The 16,462-nt window shown below is 40.5% G+C and overlaps 1 protein-coding gene across 4 annotated transcripts in view; it reads left to right on the plus strand.

Annotated features, from left to right (window-relative positions):
• Positions 1–16,462, plus strand: part of CFAP61 (cilia and flagella associated protein 61) — a 177,446-nt gene that overhangs the window by 69,247 nt on the left and 91,737 nt on the right. For all 4 annotated transcript variants that reach the window (XM_081917728.1, XM_081917727.1, XM_081917729.1 and 1 more), the window contains exons 11-17: positions 3,637–3,836; positions 4,829–4,868; positions 8,571–8,710; positions 11,096–11,222; positions 11,533–11,610; positions 12,710–12,916; positions 15,887–16,021. In XM_081917728.1, the coding sequence (XP_081773854.1) occupies positions 3,637–3,836; positions 4,829–4,868; positions 8,571–8,710; positions 11,096–11,222; positions 11,533–11,610; positions 12,710–12,916; positions 15,887–16,021 (927 nt within the window). The remainder of the gene's footprint in view (positions 1–3,636; positions 3,837–4,828; positions 4,869–8,570; positions 8,711–11,095; positions 11,223–11,532; positions 11,611–12,709; positions 12,917–15,886; positions 16,022–16,462) is intronic.

The raw sequence follows: 16,462 nt of genomic DNA on the forward strand, positions 1-16,462 counted from the left end.
GGTGATACAATACTTTAGTTTGTTCATTGTTGTGTTTCAGCAAAAGAAGGAAAATTTATAGAACCCAAATTACAGCACTAGGAGAAATCAGTCAACTGTGGGCTGAGTGAAATAGGTCAGTCAGGAAAGGGAATGTTGATAATGAGCCAGTAAAAGTTTCTGTCTCTTCTCCCAGGATCCCACCACAGGTAAGTTTGATGTCCCACTCGGGCATTGCAGTTTGGAGTGCTCTGCAAGGGTTGGGTCTTATTGCGTAGCCTCTGGCAGTGGACCTTCTCTTGGCATCAGGTTAGTATCAGGCAATATGATCCCTAAGGCTTCTCTGTTCTGGCACCAGGCCAGGCCTCAAGCTCTTCAGACAGGTCTCACTATTCTTCACCCTCTCTACTTTTTTCTTCTCTTTTCTGAGTCACCTTGTCTCTCTTGCCCCTTTTTTGCAACCAGTTGTCTTCAGGGGAGTAGGAAGGGCGGGCTGCCACCTCGATCCAGTTGTCTACAGAGATCATCTGCTAGGGTGACCAGAGCCGTCTCGGTCCCAAAACCAGGACGGAATCCGTTCAATTCATTTGAAGAATACAGTACTTACACATTTTCACCTGTTGTAAGAAGTGGGATGAGAAACCCCAGCCTTCCTCTCAGTTCTTGCAAGGTGGGCAAGAATTGTCATGGATTGTGCAGCAATCCTCACCCCTTCCTAGGTCCAATGTTGAGAAGAAGTCTAGGGTCTTGTCTGGCCTTACACAGCTCAGTTACCTGTAGTACCTTTGGCCACACAGTAGCCAAATCACATGGGGCCTTTGCCTTATGTACACTTGTTATTGCATTTCTGTCACACTCTACTTAGTAATCTTCAAATTTCTGTATATTACATCTTTCTGCTATTGGGAAAGCTGACTGTTCCCACCACTGGAGAGGCATGACTGCAAACACACGGTAAACACATGCATGCAAAGTGTTGGTGCTTGGTCTTGGCACTTCAGATATTCTCAGTCTTTGTTCTTTTATTTCAGCCTTGTGGTCCAGCAGTTGTTTGACTACTTTCCTAATCCTCCTTTTATGTTGTTCCATGTCCCTGCAAAGGCTACTTCCTCTTTTTCAAGAAACTAGCCTTTTCTACACATCTTCTTTATGTAATTTTTTGTCCTCGTCTTGCTTTTCAGTTTCTCCATTTCAGAAAGGTTTTCCCCCCTCTGTGCACCGTTTCAGTTGCTCCCATTCACAGATAAAAGGTTGGTCTTGCACATTCACAAAAGTACCAAGTGCACTATTTGGGTGAGCTTCAACTGTGCTCTCTCCATACCTGCAGGCTTGATATGTGACTAGACTATCGTGTCTTTTTCATATCCGCTGTTATTATGTTGGGTATTGTACATAATTTGAAATTTGTTTCATTGGGTTCAGCTGAATTCAGGGCCCATGTTTTATAGTATTTTGATTGAACCTGATTTGTTTCTGAAACTTGCCTCGAACATATGGGGAGATAATCAGATTAAACTCTGGAAAGTACTGGCTTGGTTTCAGATGTGGTGCCAGTTCATCACTGCAAACCGTGTTTGGCATCTTTTCTCATTTAGTGCTAGGATTTGTATTCATCATAACTTAATTCTCTTTTCTATCGCCATTTAATTTTAAGAGATGATTTCCTGCCTACCTTTTCAATTTATGTAGCATTAATATAAGTGATCTAACCAGATGTAATGGTTTCACATTTAATATTCAAACAGATATTGCACACTTCAAAGTTACTGCATAAATCTCTCCTTTAACACCATGCCATTCTTCTGGAGTGGTTAACATAACTCTTATTTGTGACCAAAGCAGATATTTTCCCCTTTTCTACTTCTATTTTTCAACTGATTTTGTGTGAGATGATTTTGCCAAGAATACAAATAGATTGCTATTTTGTAATGATATTACTTCCTGTAAGTTATATTTAGGGTTCAGTCTTATACTGAAGATCTGTTTGCTGATAGGCTGTAGGATTAGACAGAAGCCCTGGCCAAGCAGCAGGATGCCTGATACACTGTTATCATGACAGGTACATTGGTGGAACACCTGCAATTGACTAGTGGAAACATCCTATCATGTGGCATGTGAGGAGGAGGCAGCGGTGTAGCTAGCCACTCGGGTGCCCGGTGCGGCACACACGTCCTGCAGCCGGGGGCAAGGCGAGCTGCCCATGGGGGTGGGGTGCGCTGTGTGGAGCCTCTCCGCCGCCTCCCCCTCAGCTGTAGGGTGGTTGAGGGAGAGGTGGGCAGACGCAAACCCCACGCTGCCGTTTCAGGAGAGACGCGTGGCTCGGGCACACTGCAGGCCCGGCGGTGTGGTGCCCAGTGCCAGCCACGTTTCTTTATGTTTGTTAACTGAACTAAAAAGTTTCGTGAACCCATTTTTTAATACACTATGGTTTTTAAAAAATCTCATAGTTTTGTCATTTTGTCACCCCCCCTCCAGTGATGACACATGGGGCGGCCCACTCCACCCCCTTCCTCCTGTCAGGATTCATCCTACTTGCATGTAGGACCTCAATAGAGACACATGCCGACTGGCATGTTCTCTCCCTCCTTATCGGTCGTTCAGGAGCTTCAAAATCTTTCTCCAGCCCGAACATCACAGTGGCTGATACCAAGAGGCATCAGCACACTTAAGGATCCGCAGAGTGTTAGCAGATTGCGTAACAGACTCAGCAACGCAGCATTTTGGCTAAACTACTTTATTTACATATAATACACTCGGAGCATTCTGACTCAGCTCCTTCCTCTTTCTCATCAGACAGCAAAGAGAGAAAGAACAAAGGACAATACAGTAGTCCCACATCACGGAACACAGTATTCCAAACATCCTGTCTCCATCACTTCCCACACTGTGGAATGAAAACATACACTGTCATGTGATAGAAAATAATCCCATGACTGCAAGCACGGAGCAAGAATCCTAACACCTCCGCCACTGGGAGGAGGTGCTGAGCCGCTGGCTGTTTTCCCACTGAAATTTCCTCTTTCAAGCTGCCTTTCTCTTCACAGTGAGAAAAAACACAGGAATTTTTTCCTCTTGGGAAGGAAGGGGAAGAACATTGAATGGATGATTTTGAAAAGTAAAATGGCTGTCATTGAGAGTACTAACTAACTCCACACTCACCATTCCTCATTCTCATCCTAGCCTCAAGTAGCAATCAGAGAAAAGTTACACTGGAACTCTGAATAATGGTTCGTTCACATCAAATTTTCTGCATTTATCATGGCAGTAAGTGTTTAAACAAAACCAGTACAGTGGTACCTCAGGTTACAGACGTTTCAGGTAACAGACTCTGCTAACCCAGAAATAGTGCTTCAGGTTAAGAACTTTGCTTCAGGATGAGAACAGAAATCGTGCTCCGGTGGCGCAGCGGCAGCGGGAGGCCCCATTAGCTAAAGTGGTACCTCAGGTTAAGAACAGTTTCAGGTTAAGAACAGACCTCCGGAACGAATTAAGTACTTAACCCGACGTACCACTGTATTGTACTAGTGTATAAAACTGTACTTTTAAAGTTGCTCTGGGGGAGGGGCTATAAGCCATTTTATTTATAATGTTAAAGCTACCATTATAAAAGTGAATTTAGAAATATCTTAATTGTTTTTTCATTGCTTCTCACTGTAGAGAGAGGGAGGACTTGCTAGAGTTTCATTAGAACGGCCAGAAACCAGCAGTTTAGAAATCAGCAGAAGCAAGGATTTGAAAACCTCCAAGACACCATCCATTCTGACTGTGGAGACAGAGCCTTTCCGTCCTACATATAAAGGAGAAGTGAATGCTTTTTGTATACAGCTCTTTTGTATTGATGAGAAACATGAAACAAGGCAAGTACCGTAAATAATCTAGATATTTGATTTTAAATGGAAAAAAATGAGAGTACAGTCATACCTCAAGTTGCAAAAGTGATTCGTGCGGGAGGCACGTTCGCAACCCGCAGCATTCGCAACCCGAAGCACCAGGTTACTTCCGGGTTCCAGCGCTTCTGCGCATGCGCGAGCTTCGAAACCCAGAAGTAACCTGTTCCAGTACTTCCGGGTTCAGCGCAGACTGCAACCCGCAGCGTTCACAACCCGAGGTATGACTGTATATTTTATATTTTTGATTTCTTTAATGTTTACTGACTTTTATTTATTTAAAATGTATAAGATTAAACTTCCCAATCAGTCAAACCAACCAACAAAATCCATGGTGTTTTAAATGGAATCCCAACCAGTAATCTGGCAGCTGCATTTTGAAGCAGTTGAAGTTTCCAGGTCATCTTCAAGGACAGCCCCTTAGGAATTAAGGTTGCCACCAGCCTCTCAGCACTTGGGTCGTCATTGAGGCAGAGGGAGCCGTTCTCTTCCTTGCCTGCCCCTATCCATGGTCCTGTTCAAAGCACTAATAGCTGTGAGGCGGTTCCTTCAGCCGTCTCTTCAAGTGTTCCGTCTCCTCCCAATGAATCTCTGTTTATCTCTGCATGCTGAGAGAGCAGGCGTGCCCTCCAGCCTTAATTTCTTTCCCACGGAAGCTTCCTGCAGGTGCTCAGAGGTGGTCTGTTTGGTCACTGTGAGAACAGAATGCAGGGCTAGGTGGGCCTTTGGTCTGATGCAACAGTGCTCTTATGTTTTCAGAGTTGGCATCATAGCCAGCAGCACAACCTCACTCCAACTTGAATAAGGCTTATCATTGTCTTGATGTATCGTTTTAAAGCTGCCCTCAAAAAACCTATTTAAGGTTGGAGAATGCTTTCTAGAGTAGGTAGGAGTATTATAAAATAAATACTGCACAGTGGAAAAGTCAAGATTTTTGTAAAATTATTTGTTTTTATTTGCAGGTCATTAGATTTCATGAATTTTGTTTTCAACCTTTTTCCAGTAAGTATGTGCATTTTCAAAGCCTTTGCTTTGCAATTAATGAATGAAAGCAGTTTACCAGACATTGTATTTTCTTGTATTGAGCCAACTTCCTTTTAGGGGAGCAGAGAAATGGCAGGATGATTTTAAGGACTATTGCAAGGATTTGCTAGTGCACAAGTCAGAGGGACTGCAGTGCAAATCAGCAGAGAATAAACGATATCGATCCTAGGATAATAGGTTTCAATAGAGCCAAGGGGGTTAAAATGACATTTCCTCCTTCTCTTCCTACCCAGCTTAGCTTCCAGGCATCCAGCTACTAAACTTCAAGGGATTTTTTTCTGGTCTCCAGCCCTTAAACCCTAACACCCATTTCCATTTCCTAAAATATCTTTTGTGACTGCTATCTCCTAGGAGACCAGAGAATGTCTCTTATTACCTAAAGTATGCCTGTACATACCTGAATGTGCAGAGTCTGATACAGAGGCATTTTTGTGCATGCAAGAATTCCAAGCTTCTGTGGGGGGCTGCTATATTTATTTTTTAATATATGTTACATTTTCCCCCCCCCACCCCATGCAACCAACAACAAATCCATAAATGCAATCAATTTTCATTTACAATATCACAGCTCTCGTGCTTGTAGAATAAAAATGGAAAATATACAAGTGGAGCAGGGTAACAGCTTAATAGTTGAGGGTGAATAGTTTCAAGGTTTTCTGGCTCCCTTCAGCTACTTGCCCTTCCATATTTTAAAGCACAGTACAAGGAGCATGTGGCTCTGGCTCCATCCTTGAGGGAGAACTGTCCAAGCCTCCTTCAGGTCCCTTTCAGCTGGACAGCACGTCCTCAATGCCCTCTTATATGCCTGTCTCCAAAGTCCTGCCAAAATCGAACACTGCAAAATAAGCCAATGGCAGTCAGTTCCCCTGAGGAGGTGAGACTTACTACACTTGAGGTTCAGGTGGATTTTGGTACTTACAGAGACAACAGCAGGACTTGAGGAGCTTTCCAAGGTCATGCATATGCTTTAGATTCCTGTCAGATTTCCTCTATAAGCCTCAGGCTCTCACAGGGCTGCTGGAAACCTTTAGACTCCCAACTCTCATCAGCCCCAGCCAGCAGGGATGGTCAGGGATGTTGAGAATTGTAGTCCAGCACTATTTAGAACACCGGGACGCGGGTGGCGCTGTGAGTAAAAACCTCAGCCACTAGGGCTTGCCGATCACATGGTCGGCGGTTCAAATCCCTGCGGCAGGGTGAGCTCCCGTCTTTTGGTCCCAGCTCCTGCCCACCTAGCAATTTGAAAGCACCCTTAAGTGCAAGTAGATAAATAGGGATCGCTTTATAGCGGGAAGGTAAACAGCGTTTCCGTGTGCTGCGCTGGTGCTGGCTCGCCAGAGCAGCTTCGTCACGCTGGCCATGTGACCCAGAAGTGTCTCCGGACAGCGCTGGCCCCCGGCCTCTTAAGTGAGATGGGCGCACAACCCTAGAGTCGGACACGACTGGCCCGTACGGGCAGGGGTACCTTTACCTTTAATATTTAGAGCAGGAATGAGGAATCTTTTCAGCCCGGCAGGCCAAATCCTTATTTCCCCCATCGCTGGCAGACCACTGAAACACAGATAGGGCTGCTCACCTACATCACCAAGACATCAGGTAACAATTTTTTTCTTCCCCCAAGTTTTTCCATTTTTCCCAGGCCATGCTGCAAAGGAGAATCGAAGCAAGGGGGTTCATTGATACTGTCTCCAAGCTCTGCTTTCAGCACAGATTGGCTAGACTCCCCCAGTTGGAAACTCCTGAGTGTAGCCAAACGCAGTGGGGCTTGAAGTCATTGCCAATCAGCCTCACAGGCCAGAGGTTCCCACCCCACTCATCTCGAGAGCCACAGGTTCACTGGTTCATTTTTAAAATCATCTTTTCTCATTTTCTAATAAAATAAATGGAACTCATATTGTCAATTTTTAAAAACAAAACCAGATTCAACATTGTGTAACTGAAATAAAGAATGTAACTTGGATGCTTCCTGCTTCCACATTTTGAATATACCATAGAATTCCAGACACAAGATTAGTGGCAATACAATATGCATGAATGGCTTGGTGCCCATATAGTTAGATAAAATACGGAAACATTAACAGCAGAAAACCTCTGTGGCTAGTTACATATTCAGTTACAGATTCTGTGTTCAAGAACAGGTCATAATTGTGGAAAGTGAAAGTGCAAAGTATGTAGAAAGTATCTCTATTTACTGTGGACTGAAATATTTATTTTCAAATTCAGCCTTTTCCAAATGGACAATCTTTTACTATTTCATAAAATGCCTAGTAATTAATAAGGACTATATGTATTACAAAATATTATATTTGTTTAAATACACTTAATCTGTGTGGAAAACATGTTCTCATGAGGCTAATGTAATAATAAATAATAATTTTTTATTTATACCCTGCCCTTCCCAGTTCAGGAAAACCAGGCTCAGGGTGGCTAACAACACATTTAGAACACATTTAAACATTAGGAAGAACTTCCTGACAGTAAGAGCTGTTCGACAGTGGAATTTGCTGCCAAGGAGTGTGGTGGAGTCTCCTTCTTTGGAGGTCTTTAAGCAGAGGCTTGACAACCATATGTCAGGAGTGCTCTGATGGTGTTTCCTGCTTGGCAGGGGGTTGGACTCGATGGCCCTTGTGGTCTCTTCCAACTCTATGATTCTATGATTCTATGAAAACACTTAATTGATGCTCCACAAAAACCAGATAAAATACGGTATAAAGAGTAAATAACAATAAAATCAAGAATCAAAAATCAGTTTAGGGAGGAAATCCATCCAATAAACATTAGATGATCACCAAGGCTAGCTGGCTAAATCAGTCTCACTTGGGCCAGCGAGGAGACCAGGGGAGAACCAGCTGTGGGATCTCAGAGCGGGTAATCTTCACAAAAAGGGGAGGGGGGGAAGGAAGGGGAACAAAAGATAAGGCCAGGTTCAGATTTAAAGCCAGGCGGAATAGTTCTGTCTTACAGGCCCTGCGGAAGGAAGTTAAATCCTGCAGGGCCTTGGTCTCATTGGACAGAGCTTTCCACCAGGTCGGAGCCATCACTGAGAAGGCCCTGGCCCTGGTGGAGGATAATGTAGTATAATGTTCTCCCGAGCAAGCCCCATTGAAATGAATAGGAATTGTGCAAGAGCACAGCCAAGAGCATCATGCATTTTAGTGGGGTTTGCCTGGGAGAATTTCACAGTGAATTGATCTCTGTAGAGAATAAGGGATTAAGCAGATATTTCATTTCATTTCACTTTTAATTTGTAGACTGCCTTTCTATATTACTATACACAAGGCGGTTATGGAACTGTGACTGCTTTCCCGCAGTTACTATTACACTTCTTGTGATTTTATGAAAATGAGGTGAATATATATATCACATTGAGTCCTTTTTTCATGCATTATGGCTTGGATCCAGAGAACTGCTTGTGCAGCAGGATTCCTCCTGCTACCCCTCCCCACAGCAGTTTCCTGCAGCACATCCCATCCCATCCCATTCTGGAGGGTCCTCTAACCTTCAAGAGCCTGAGCAAAAAGGAGGAGTTGCAACCACGCTTCTTTTGATGCCATTCTATATGTTGCGTATAATATTGTCTTTCCCTATGTGTATTTCCTTAAACAGCTTACATTTTTTTTCCAATTTTTGTGGCCTAGTGTAGTATATTATTTCTTTCAGGACAAAGACTTCTGCATTATCTCGGTTCCACATATGGTGCCTGAATTTTATCTGATCCAGAATTTTGTCCGGGTTATACCCTTTAGCAGCTGTACACTGGATCAAGAGCTCTATGTGTTTCACCGTTCAGGATTACTCAAGTTAGTGGCACATTTTACTACTACAGAAGATTTTGTGGTATTGCTTGTATCTGAGTTGTTGTCACACCATTTTAGTTTTACTCCATCAGTTTATTTCTTTTTATAGTCTTTGCTAATCAGTTGCTTTGTTTGTGGGAAACAAATTATCTATAAAAAGTTCTATTGCTAGGGTCTGTATAATTTAAAGGGGTATCTTAAAGGATTTTAATAGTTATTCTGTGGCAAAAGAGTTGGGTACTTTAAGCAAGATATGCATTTACTGGCAAATGAAAAGACAAAAGTGAAAGCATTATAGGCAAGAGTTGGATTGAATATAAAGAACTAGACCACCTAGTTCTTGTATAAAGATACCCAATTTAAAATAGTATAGTTTCTGGATAAGATGTGAATGTGAGCTGAAAACTAACCAGTAATGGAAAAATTCTGAGTAACATAAAAGCCAGTGTCAAGCCCTTAGTAATTCCTTCCTGATGAGGAAGTAAAACAAAGATCAATGTGATGTTTTTGTACAGTGAGGTTTTAAAAGACATATGAATAAAAAGTGAGTTGCTCAAAATGGATGAAAAGCAAAGCCCACTGAAGGAAGCCTAGAGAGACAGAGGGAGGACTTGTGAAAGTGCAAAGTCAGAGAGGTAAAGGGAATGGCTCTAAATGAAATACTGATTAGCAAAGCTTTTGACAAGGAAAGTCCTCACACAGAATTTAGAGGATGGCAAATTCAACTCTAGGCCTGCTACTTAACAAGAAAGGATGAAAAATAATACATAACAGGGTGTAGGCTGAAATGCTTAATGGATACTTCTCTTCAATTTTGACAGCAAATCATCATAATTATGTTAAATGAATTGGGCTTCTAGAATCAGTTGATTCCTTACTTAGGGCAAAATAAACATAAAGAGGCTAAGTATATCTTTTTTCTTAGTCTTTGATTCTCATAATGGGTCAGCTTTTTATGTAGATACCAATTTTTCAGGTACTGTTCTACCCATTTTCAGCTGCTTATTACTAATTGCATGTACAGAAACTCCCTGTATTTTGTGAGTATATACTGGGGAGGTAGAAGTAGTCAGTGTTTGACATCCAGAGAAATAGGAGGAAAGTATCAAAAGATGTCATAAAATGTATCCTGTACTATATTAATAATAGATAAGCGACAATTCTGATTTATAAAAAATTCCCGTGTTTCAAACTTACTGCTCTTTCCAACTCAGCAGCATTTCTCACATACAACCTCTACTCTGTGGAAAGTTTTCAAAAGGAAAATAGCATTGAAAAATAGTAGCAACCTCAAAATATGCTCATTAACTTTCCCATAGTAGTTCTTTTATGGTGCTGTTTTGATGTTTTTGTGGACTAGTAGAGTTCTTGCCTCTTTAGGCAAATAAACAACCGCAGACGTAATGATGCACGTACTACTGGTTTTTTACTTATTATTTTGCCAAACATTCTATCTGATGGCTCAGTCATTTGATGGGCAAGGATCAACAAGTGGTAAAATGAATGTGTGCCAACTCAGTCTAGATGACTCCCTGGTATATAAATAATAAAGGAGTCTACAGAATGTGCTCTGCTGCTTGTCAATGAAAGGTTAGTGGTTTATCCAGACATAAGCAGGTACCTAGGAGTATACCTACTACAAATCTTTGGGCACTAGAATTTAGGGAAATATGATTTGTAATAAGTACAGTTGATCAAAATATGCAATTTTATTTAGCTACTTTTCACTGTTCTTGAATGGAGCAGCCAAGCATCCATCAGCTCAGCCAGCGGTATGCTCTCTTTGGGTGAGATGGCCACGTGGTACTTGTAAGAGTGGGTGAATATTTAACAGTTATTGGACATTGTGCTGATCTGGAAGGGTTTTTGAATTAGAGGCTCCATCTTTGAACACTGATATCTAATATGGGCATTTTAGAATCAAGTGGTGGTTATGTTTCATGAGAGATTCTTAACGATTACATTTAAAATGGAAAGTGTTAATCCAGAACTGGTTCATAATGATTGGCATGTTCACAAATACCCAGTACTTTTCAGAGCAAGTGGAGAGATGCTCATACATTCATACACCAAAATTCAGCTCCCAGAATTCTTTGAGAGAAGCCATGCCAGTTACTGATCCAAATTGATGTATGTTTGTTTATAAGTACACTGTGAGGTGTAAGAATATTGAATCCAACTTCAGCTTTTTGTCTACTAGAGGAGCAACTCAAACCAGCATTAAAGGGTTTTAAGTGACTTGATGTCACTGCAGTGTGCTAATGCAGTATCAAAACCAAAATTTTCCTAGTGATAATCACATTTGGGTATTTAAGCCTGGAATCTGAGACAATTTGTAGATGCCATTGTTTGCTGCATATACAGGATTTGGGTTTATTTCCCTAACAGGTCCTTTATTGTAAGACCAGCAAGAACCAGTGATGTCGCCGGTGTTGAATTACTAATCCAAACTTTGAAATTGAACAAAAGTATATTGGATGACCTAAATGGCTACATATTGGCACGAAGAGATCCAGTAAGTTGTTACACTGCATTATATTGCTTCTGTTTGAACTTTATTGTGAGAGTGTTCAAATAGGAATCTGCTCATTTGTGTATGCTAAACTGGCAGTCTTCAAAATTGCTGCTATACTAAACCAGTGTACAGAAGACACCTTTCTGGTGCAAAAAGTAAAATGCCCTTTGGGCCTTTTATATTATTATAATCCATGTCAGAGTGTACTGTGTGGGGGGGAGCTGAGATGAGATGGGTGTTTAAATAAAGAACATTAATTAAAGTATTAGAGTAGAAGAATGTACACCAAATCTTTTGCTTTGTTTTTCAGGATGGAACACCAATTCAAGCATTTGTAGCAGAAGTTTTGCATCAAATTGTTGGAATATCAGTTATTAGAAATGAAACGGTATATATTCTTATATGCAGATCTTTTCCTTTTTGATGGAAGGATTTAGAACACTAAATTAATTTTAAATGTTCTCAAAGGCAGGAATGTTTTTATTCAGATAAACATTTTGAACATTCACTTCCTTCCACAGCTAATGTGTGATGTGTGAATAATGTTTGAACAATCCTTAGTTAAAGGAGAAAGAAAAACAAGATTGCTGGAGGAGAAAATTTTGTATATCCCAGCAATATACAGTTTTTCTCATCCACAGTCTTGTTCTTCTTTAAAACAAAATGAGGCACTAAATTCAGAATGATATTTACCATAAATGCAATTTGTATCTTTTTGTCCCTTTTTTCTTGAAAAACAGAGATTCAAGGTGATTTATTCTGCCTTCAAACAGAAGAAATAGTTTTGAAATGAATTATTATTTGCTCCCCTTTGCTATTTTACAAAGATAAGGAAGTTTTATAAAGGCAGGCAGGATCCATCTGAGAAACTGAGTGACCTTGCCAGCAATTCCTTGTTAAATTTCTCATTTTAATATGGTAGAAAACCATATGACTTTAACTCTGGATGATATGGAATGCAATATCTTTAAAGGTATATTAATTGCTTCCAACAGTTAGGGGATTCCTGTAATTTGGTAATGAGGATCAATCCACAGATTCTAGTAAGCCAATAACTGGTCTTTTTAAATATAGTTGTAAATAAAAGCAATACTATGTTGTTTTTTAAATAAAAACCCCACCTCTACCAATATGCTTAATTTTTAATAGTTGTCCATATGGTCTTGGTTTTAGCACACAAAACAGCCAGACATTTTAAATATAGTGTGTAAATAAATGCAAAGCTGTTTTTAAAAGCTACTGTTTCATTTTCAAAAGCTACCTATATGGTCTCATTTTACAGTACAATCAACTGGGAAATGATCTGCACAAATCCCACTGACACGGAACTTGTGCAGGAGAGTTTCCCGGTGTATAGTTACTTCCTTGGTGGTAGTGATCCCTCTTTCTTGAAAGAAAAACAAATACAAATATTTGCATTATAGCTGTTCCAAAACAGAAGCACAGCTCTTTCCTTAATCAGTATATTGAATTGATATGTTTTCCAGGATATAGAATATATTCGCTCACACTACAACATTGAAGACTTTATTTATTTCAGTCATCACCAGCAGGAAGAGCATGGTCACCTTTACCATTTTGCACTGAATCCAGTCTTTCATCACTATGCAAAACATTTTATGAAGGAGATGCTTCGACTAGCCTACAAATCTTGTCTCTATTACCCTATTTATCCTCAGCCTGAAGATGGCAAGGTAAACTATAATCATTTAGTCAAGAAGTAGTTTGATTTTATATATGTAAATGTTGCTGACTGGTTTTTAATTTTATTTACTCTTTCCCTTGGGTGTATGTAGAATTTGCCAACAAAAATGTACACATATGTGTAACAATTGGCAACCATTTCTAACTTACATAGTTAGAAATAAATATAACCAATAGAGATTCCCAAGGCTCACACCGAAGGATATATTATGATAATTAATTACTAATTACTAATTATTAATATTATATGTTTTGCGTACAGTCGCATCTGTTTGTCTTTTAAAACCCACAGAAGTGCGCTTTCTATGTAGAATCCTAGAACTAGAAGAGAGTCAGTTGGTTGTCTCAACTTATTTCCATCAGCAAGAGCTACGTTGTGAACTTTCTTGAAAACCTCCAGGAAAGAAGATTCTTCATGCAGTTCCTTTTTAAATAGTTAATTTTAGGGCCCAAACTTACTTTTATCCAATGAGCTTCTGGGTCACATTCCTTTTAGTGTGCATAGGACAAGCTTTTTATTTAGGATACCTCATTTCAAAATGGCTCAATAGTAAAGCCTAAAAAAGAATAAATAGCTTTTCTACATCGTTTTCATTATTGATATTTACTTGCTTAAAATAATGGTATAGACTGGGTTACGATGAGGTTACCTGAGGAATTCAGCTTGCTTTAGCCAGAGCTGTAGTCACGTTGATATCCATTTTAGAGAAATTCCCTATAAAATAAGGGTGCAAAGCTGCCACCTACACATCATGCTTTATTTTTAAACCTTTACATCCAAGTTTCCATACTCGGACATAAATTTGAGGGATAGAAATATAAGGATCTCAGATTTCAGTATGTTCTGCACACACTACAGTGGTGCCTCGCAAGATGAAATTAATCCGTTCTGTGAGGCTCTTCGTCTAGCGGTTTTTTTGTCTTGCGAAGCAAGCCCATTGACAGCTTAGCGGATTAGCGCTATTAGCGGTTTAGCGGCTTTTAGCGATCAGCTGTTAAGCGGCTTATCAGCGGATCAGCTGATTAGCGGCTTGGGAAAAGGGAAAAAACCCGCAGGAACTCGCAAGACATTTTCGTCTTGCGAAGCAAGCCCATAGGGAAATTTGTTTTGCGAAGCGCCTCCAAAAGGGAAAACCCTTTCGTCTAGCGGGTTTTCCGTTTTGCGAGGCGTTCGTCTTGTGGGGCACCACTGTATACCTTTTAACGCACATTCTTTCCCTCAAAGAATTCTGGGTATTGTAGTTTACCCTTCACAGAGTTACAGTTCCCAACAACCCGTAACAGACTATAGTGCCCAGAATTCTTTGGAGGGGGGAAAGTGTTTTAAAGGAATAGTGTGGATGCAGCCTTACTCCCTCATCTCATACTGAACAGTTGAATGCTCAGCTCTTGACAGAGGACTCTCAAAGGACTTCCTTCAAATACATGATCCCTCACCCTCTCTCCTTTTGATATTCATTAGCATTAGGAACCAAAAGGCCATACGCTTTGGTAGGTCAGCCTCAAATGCTTGCAGATGGACTGATTTTGAACAAGGACTCAAGAAAATGTCCTTTGTACAAAAAAGACAGTGTAAACTCCAAAGGAATGGGCCTCGATCCAAAGAAATCCCTCTGCACATGCTCCCCATTCTCCATTGCTTCTTTTAAGCTCTGGAAAATGACTCCCCTAGTCCCTGGAAGGGAGAGTAGGACAAGTTTCAGTGCATACCTGGAATGTTGCACATGGCTCTTGGGATCACAGTTACCGAGTGCTCTTGCTGTTCGTAGCCCTTTTTAAGATCTCAATTTCAGGCGAGCAAGTTACATTTTATGACCTGAAATATTACCATTACCCCTATTCAGGCATTTAAGCCCTCACACAATTAGAAATACATGAGGCGGGGGGGGGGGGAGTAGGATCATGCTTGCAGGCCCCATCCCCTCTGTTGCACCCCTGTTGCCTGGCTCTGCCGCCATCCACATAGCAGAGAAAAAGAACTGAATTGGGCAGCCTGTTCAACAAGTGTAGGCTCCTTACGTGGCTTGGAACCCTGGTCACATGGGGGAAGCTTATGCATGTAAAGAAGACTCCTTGCTTCAGAACCTTGTCTGACGTGTGTGTGTGAAGCCCGAGAAGTTGGCCCTCCTTTCCCCTTGCATAATTCTAATTGCATATGGGATTGAATGAATGCCTCAATATAACTACCGTATATGCAGCTGAAATGGGGGGAAATTATGCAGGAAAGAAGCATTAGAAATACTTGGTTCTCTTCTACACCGAAGAAAATTAAGTTTTTATTTATGGGATGTCATTTCTGTTTAAACAACAGGTTCCAGACTTTTTTTTTTTTAATGTGACAGACTTTTGGAAAATTTTTGTTTTTGCATTTCCTGTTGCTCCCCAACTGTTGTTTAAATGCAGATTATAACTAAACTTGCTGCAGTAAGGTAAATGTATTTTTAATCATTTCCTGTATTTATGGAAGGATGGAGATTTTTTTCCTTCACGTTTATGCTACTTCATTAAGGTTTGTATTTGAATGAAAACGACTTTTTACTTCATGTGCATTTTCTATGTGCATGTTTAACTTCTCCTTTGCCAAACAACCAGAGGTGAAGAGTAAGCATGTAACGTCCTTAATGAGCATGGATGAAGATGATTCATGATTGCACTGAATGAATATATTCCTGTGGGGAAACTACTTGTGCTACAAAATCCCATAAACCAAACCACTTGTTTATCTGTCGTTCCCACTGAGATAGTAATATAATTACTCTCATAATTATCTTCATTAGTGTCAGGAATTAGCTGCAATCCATTCCTCTGCTCTGAGAGTGTTTATTTATTTTTTGGTGATATTTCTCCTGGATTTAATCAAGAGGATAAAGGATTCTTAAATTCACAAAGCACCGCAACAGACATCTGTGATGCACTTTTATGACATTATCTGCGCTAAAATATAGCTTGTTGTCCTTCAGTTCCAGAATCCCTGTGCCCATTCCCTGACATCTGCCCTTCATTACATGGTTCCCGTGCGACCAAGACGACAGATTGTCTATCCTCTGGAAAAACTTGGCATAAATGCTCCAGCAAAAGAGGTCTCTAAGGATCAGGTGGGTAACAGAAGCAGCAGTAAGCAAAAGGCATAGCTCCAACTAAATGTAGGATTTGGCAGATGGGATAACATTACTGTCTTAATGTTGGTGTGCTGCTTCTTAATTATCTTGAACCTGATGTTCATGCCCTTACTTTGTCGTGCTCTGCTATCTTTTCTTAGCATGTATTTCAAACAGAGAATTGCAACTAGCAGCCTTTAAATTATTCAGAATGTTGATAATAATAATTTGAGTATTTAAAATGGTCAGATTCACAGAATGGATATTTTATCAGACTATTTTATTCTGCAGTTTGATCCTTCCCTGAAAAAAATAGCTTACCCCTCGTGAAAAAGGCCATTTGCACTAGTGAAAAAAGCAGTATCTGACTGTGATCATGAAAAGAGCTCTTCTGAACCGTAGCAGCAAAGTTTCATCTAGCCCAGCTTTGTTTCCTTT

Source organism: Podarcis melisellensis (assembly GCF_964234715.1).
Source record: "Podarcis melisellensis genome assembly, chromosome: 7".
NCBI classification, from domain to species: domain Eukaryota; kingdom Metazoa; phylum Chordata; class Lepidosauria; order Squamata; family Lacertidae; genus Podarcis; species Podarcis melisellensis.